General features: G+C 41.2%; 1 protein-coding gene across 4 annotated transcripts in view; it reads left to right on the top strand.

Annotated features, from left to right (window-relative positions):
• NEK7 (NIMA related kinase 7) overlaps positions 1–6,337 on the top strand; it is a 58,651-nt gene that overhangs the window by 15,258 nt on the left and 37,056 nt on the right. For 3 of the 4 annotated variants that reach the window (XR_004308176.1, XM_015869362.2, XM_015869363.1), the window contains exon 4: positions 5,991–6,053. The exons of the other annotated variant lie outside the window; for it this stretch is intronic. Coding sequence is in view for 2 of the 3 variants with exons in the window: in XM_015869362.2 (XP_015724848.1) it covers positions 5,991–6,053 (63 nt within the window). In the remaining variant the exon portion in view is untranslated. The remainder of the gene's footprint in view (positions 1–5,990; positions 6,054–6,337) is intronic. 4 annotated transcript variants of the gene reach the window in all.

Below are 6,337 nucleotides of genomic sequence, written 5' to 3'. Positions count from 1 at the left end.
GCATTAAGAATACGGAGGCATTATAATGTATACTATAAATGATATTTCAAGTCTGTATATCAAGCTGAATTTTCATGTCAGGGCAAAAAAAAAGATTTGTGTTATGAAGACATCGTGCTGTCCATGCCTGGGTGATGATTGAACTACAAAGGCTGCTCTGAAAGTAATGCCTCCTATCAATTTCCACGGAAACGACAAGAGAGCACAATGATACTACTTGGTAGAGCAAGTTTTCAGCTACAAAACATTCTTTTCAGTGCAGTCACCACCATGATCTGTGTGTTTTCACTGGTGATGACCAACAGCCTGGATGCTGTGCTCTGCTCCTCAACCAAACCATCTACCACCTCACTTCGCTGCATCCACTTTGGTCTCCATAAATGGTCAACTAGCATCGGTGAACATCAGTGGGTGCAGTTTTCTGTGTGGAGGAATTTGTTGACACACCAATGTTTCTTATGTGCTTCCACATCAGATGCCATCCTGAGATGGCCCATCTGCTGTCGTCTGTCACATGCCAACAAAAGGGAACAGTATTGGTGGGAAGATTTGACCTCTGTTGCTGTCCCATGCCTCTCACAGCATGGGCCAACACTATAAAATAGAAGGCATTACTTTCAGAACAGCCTTTGTAGCTTCTTTGCTGTAGAAACCATATAATAAATATCCAAAAATTGAATTGGAGGTTAGTAAGAAATAAAGTGTTGCAGTTATTTCTAAGGGCTTCGTCCTGGGGTTATAAGCATCCCATGTTGTTCTACCCGTACATGTTCCTGAATAGTGCATGTCAGGAGGGCTGATGTGATCTTTACCCCTTCTTTTTCCTTTTTCATCTCCCATCTCAAGTACTGCATACACCTGCCTTTCTGACTTACGCAAGTCTTACACCTCTACCCCTGCTTCATTTTTCCTGGCAAGGCTGAGTCAGTAGTTAATCCCTTTCTGTGGTTCACCGTTTATCTTTGCTCACAAGCTCTGCTCTAACTTACTCTTTTCCTTTCTTAGAGTTACTGCATCTCTGTCTGCTATTTGTTCCAAAAAGGCTGTCAGTTTTGATTATTATTTATTTATTTTTAATGAATCTTTCCAACAAGAGTGTTTATTTTCTGCTATTAAAATTCTATTTGGCTGAAATGTGCACAATATTGGTAAATGCTATGTTAATGCTTTATAAATGTTAACCTACGAAATGGCTATTTGTAGAACTTGGTGTGTGCAGAAGCAAGCAGAGGTAATAGGAAGGACAAGCAGGTGGTGACAGGAACCACTCACTGGGTTTGTTGTTGCTTCTGAGTCCGGATGATATGGAGTAATGTCTGGCAACTGTTCTCAGTGGTATTGGTCTTAGTAAGGTGCTCCAGTTATTTCATCCCTAAAGGAAGGGTCTGTGTGTCTGTAAAGCTTTGGTAGTCTCCTTTGCTGTTAGACAAAGTCTCTGTCCTTAGGAGTGGCTTGTCAGTTATCTTCTGATGATGGGTCACTACATTACAGTACGGGCAAATCTGTGAATGGACAGCTGGTTTTGTTATACAGGAATGTGAGCCGTGAAACTAGCATGAACTTAAATACAAGCTGCTTAAAATAGTGTATTTTAAGAATGTAAATGTCTGGTGAGTGACTGCAAGGCTATATTTGCTCAATGTGGTATTTTTAAAAATAAACTTCAGCTACTAAAATATCTTCCGAACCTGCAGATTTCAACAGAAATTCTGCCTCGCGCTGTTCCACCTTCCCTTCCATTCAGAAATCGGAGACCTCTATGTTAGAGATATAAACAACGCGTCCTTTTATCCAGCGCCTAACATTCATTATTCATTGTGCGTTGTCAGTGGATTGCTGCTCCAGGCCTGAATTAGAGATAATTAATCATAGGAAAGCACTTGTAATTTCACACTGTATGAAGCACTTTTGTCTTGGCACAGCGGTGGCAAAATACTGTAATGCTCGTTGTTGCTGTTCAGTATTATTTCTTAGTATTTATGTGCATTTGAGTCTTTATTTTGCTTGTTTGTCTGTAGGTTTATGTTGCAGCAGAAATGTTTGCCTTTTGTTCTCCAAGTATTTTTAAGGTACTTTTATTTTACACCAAATTTTAAACAGGTTAAATAGTCATTTAAATAGTGAGATTAAAAAGACCTTTCTTAGTACTGGAGGGGAATTCTTGCCAAAGTGATGGAGGAGCAAGCATTCCTCTTATAGAGCTGAGGGGGGGTGGGGTGATGGTGAAGTAGGCTCCCACCTTATCATGTTTTCAAAGTGGTGCAGGTTGAAATTGACGCCAACGCATTCAATTTACTTGAGAAGTTGAGTTAAATCGGCCGTTGGTGATAGAGCAAATAGAGTCTACGCGTAGAAGCTACGGCTTGATGCTTTCCATCTGGTGGCTGTTGTGAAACCTTCTGCTGTGCACAGAGCTTTTGAGGAGCAGTAGGTGCGTGTGTCAGCCTGCATGCAAGAAGTTGACTCAGGAAGCTGATTGCACGTATTGAACAGTTTGTGTTCTGTGCCTTAAAATAGATCCCGAGTGGTTCTGTGAGCTCTGGGATCTCCTGATGGCGCTTACTGCTGATGCTTCTAGAATGCTGAAGGGACAGTTTTGGGAAGGGTTTGAAGAGGTCCTCTCACATCTCTCCAGCCCTGTTTGCCCAACTTCTTTTGGGAATTCCCCAGTAATTGCTAGATATGGTACAGCTATTGCCACAGTGATATTGTCATGATGCTTCGGGAAACGTGAAGCTTTGGAAAAATATTAAATACAACATCTGCATATTGGTAGGTTTCCCACAGCAAACATGGTTAATTACTTTAAAGAAATGTTCATCTTACCACAGTCTGTGAAAATGAAAATGAGGATGAAATAATACAAACTTTAGGTATGGCTGCATTACGCTTTGTGCCATTTGTGCAGGCCAGTGAGAACACTCCTACAGCCTCAGTTATCCTAATACTGATGTTGTCAGTGAAGTCAAGAGTTAGAATTTATTGTTAGTCTAATGAATGCCCTGATAACCTAATCAGGATGCAGCGGGTTTTATTACTGACCAGATAGACCGTGTGTGTGTAGGCACTGTTGAAATTACTGCTGGCTCCTAGCAGTCACTGTGCAAACTTTATCCTCACAGACCTGTGCCACAAGAACACAGAGCTGCTTGCTGGGAGGAGGAGGAAGGCTGACAGCTCCTGCCTCCTCGGCAGGTCTCCACTTTGCATTGTGCTGGGTGCTTCCAGGCCGCCTGTCACTAAAGCCTTCTGACGGTCCCAAAGATTAATCACTTAGGTTTCATTAGATCTTTATTGTGCAAATAGGTCGCCTTGCTGTAACATTGCAGGTACAGGGAAGACCAGTCAGTTGTCTGCTGGGTGTGTGCTGCTGCAGCTAAAGGAGAGTTAGACAATAAGTCTGTGCTGAGAGAAGTGATACTCTTGCATAGTAAGGTGTCTCCTGCAATTCCTGTAGAGCAGGTGCTCTGATTCCCACCGGGTGTCTCATGTTAGTTTTGACTTGTGCTTGAAACGATGTTCTTACGCTTTTAATCTCTTCCACTGGGGCTTCTGTTTTTTGGTGCTAGATATTCTTCAGTGCTACATTACCTTCTGATGCTGAAGTGCAGAGGGTTTTTGTTGTGCTCACATGAAGCTCCTTGTGAGCTCGCCAGGCTTAGCACAGTGGTGGCCTCTGCTCTGAGCAGTCTGGTGGAAGGAAAGGATGGTGTGTTGAGAAGGTCACTGCCAGCTGGTTTGGTGTGATGGGCAAAGGGTCTTCAGAGGCCATGGGTCTGGTGGTAGGGGTGTTTGGTTTTTTTTTTTTTGCATTTCATTGTTTGCTTGGCTTTGGTTCTTAGTCTTTTCTTTGGAGGAAGTTCACATCTTTGAAACGGGAGTCCTGAATTTCTTTCTGGGTATTTCTATAGTCCTTTGAGGTTATGTCTGGGCTTGTAATGTTGAACAGCAGCATGCAGAGTTTTGGAATAGCACTAATTATCCTGTGTTCGTAAACAATAAATTGAAGTGTGAGTTTCCAAGTTAATAGAGAGTAGTAATGCTTGGTTACTTAGAGATGCTGTGCACCCTGAGTAGGGGTTATGAAACTTGCTTATGCTAGAAGGAGCAGAAATGTCAGATAAGGAATTGAGTGAGGAATTGAGGTTGCTTGAGAGAGTCGTTAGTAGGTGCAGAGTCCCTTTTTTCTTTTTTCTTCACACAACAACAATCTTTGGGTTTTAAATCTTAAAACTGTGCCCTGAATAATTCCTCTAAGCATTATGAGTAGATCTCGTACAGTTTTCAGTCCCAAATTCTGTTTGTGGCTTCAGTTAGATTCCCCAGTGTGTCGGAGTTCTCCATGCCCACGTCTGGATCTCTGCATTGTTTGTAAGATATGTTCTTAAACTCAGTATCTAGAACTTAGCAAACATGTGAAATTTCAAGACATGTGCCTGTACTGATCCTCTTTAGCATCCCCTGCTACTCAGTACACTGTCATTGATTGCTCTGTTGAGAGGTGTATGCAGTTTTCCTTTTGTTAATCTCTTAGTTTGCTGGGAAAGCCATTCATGATCTCATGCCTTCCCAGTGTCCCTCTGTTAATGTGCTGCCTCTAGTATTTACAAGTTTCCTGAGTGTTCCCTAGGAAAATTATTACAGTCCTTCATGACTGTAGCAAATAATAGGGTTGTTAGTGTATTTAAGGATGATTCAAGAGCGATATTTTTTCATTCAGAGCTGAGATCTATAGCAGATGCAAGCGGTTTCATCTCCTTGGCTAAACGTGAACCTGACCTGAATAAATAAACTCTGCTGTCTTTTCCATCAGTGCTGTTCTAGTATCTTCTAATACTTGTACCTGTAACTTCACATACAGTACTCTCTCCTGTTAAATCTGAAGTTGCTTTATTTCTTAGTGTCAGCATTGCTTTCTTGTGACTGACACTGCTGTTTCTGTTATGGTCTCCAGAACCTCCTCCTTGAGGGGGAGATCTTGTTACTTGTAGCTCACTATGTTTATTACTTACCATCCTGGTGTCAGTGTAGAAGTAGTCAGGAGATGTTTTATTTGCTTTCTTATTTGGTAGTTTGGTTTTCTGTCCTTCTCTCCTGTTTCTTTTTTCCCATCTCCAGGTTTGGCATTTCAGTAATGCTTTTGTGCATTTGTTGTGTACTCAAAGGACTGTTGCTCCGTGTCTTTGCATCTGGAGTTAGTTGTGAGATATTACGTGGAAGTTCTCAGGTGTGAAGACAGAAGGAACTTAGGTCAAGTATAAGCATGTAGAGTGAGCATAAAGATTCTTAGTGGCCAGAAAAAAAAACTGTGAACAAAAATGTAAATTAGTGAAGGGTAATGTGGTTAACTGTGCAAGAGGCAAAGATGAGTTCCTTTGCAGAGTAATTTGGAGCAGATGGGAGGTGGAAAAAAAATGAAGAACAGAGATGCTGAACTGTAAAAGGCTGTAAGAGTCAAGGTGACAGATGAGGGTTTAGACCAAAGTACTGTAGTAAACAAATTACAGAACTCAAATCACTTCTTTCCTTGCTGAAGGGCAAGAAATGGAAGAGAAGGAATCAGAGGTGACAGTGAAGTTTTGATCCTGAGGGAACAGAAGTGTATGCAGTATTGAAAATGGAAACAGAGGGCTGTAGTGAGAGACTAGGGAAGAAGGGCAGACTCAGCTCTAGAAAGAATCCATTTCTAATAATAGCGTGGGAGGTATGGGAGAGAAAGCTGACATCTGGATTAGAACTGACTTGAGGGATAGGTGCTGAATTATTCCATGTTTTTGAACAGATAAGTAGAGGTGGCAGCTGCACTGGTGGAGAACATGTACTTTCATCGTACCTGCTTCCTACGAAGGGGCTACAAGAATTGATAGAGCAGCAGAGTAGAGTAGTGCTTAACTTGAGCTGCTGTGTAGATGCCACGAGTTTAAAAAAACAAACTTCCTTCAGTGTCCCATTTAATCAGTCAATTAATATATCTTATCCCTTGTGTGCAGATATTTGATTTAATGGATGCCAAGGCTCGTGCTGACTGCATCAAAGAAATAGATCTTCTAAAGGTAAAAGATGTGTTTTTAAAATAAATGAAAATTGGCAGCTATCATTAAAGTATGTGGAGTTATTTTTCACAGATGTATTTGAAAGTGTCCACTATTCTGTAGAGTTAACATTGAGAAGCGAATCCTTGAAAACAGTGTAACTTCTCAAGTAGAAGTTAGTGAAAATACAGCAGACATGTGGCTTGTGTACAGTGAAATACTCATTGTAAAAGCCGACTTGAATGTTTCAGATGCTGTTGCTGAGAGACAGTTAAAAAAGTTGTTTTTCTTTCAGTGCAACTTTG

This window comes from Coturnix japonica, chromosome 8 (genome assembly GCF_001577835.2).
Source record: "Coturnix japonica isolate 7356 chromosome 8, Coturnix japonica 2.1, whole genome shotgun sequence".
Lineage (NCBI taxonomy): Eukaryota > Metazoa > Chordata > Aves > Galliformes > Phasianidae > Coturnix > Coturnix japonica.
This window is presented reverse-complemented; position numbering and strand designations above follow the sequence as displayed.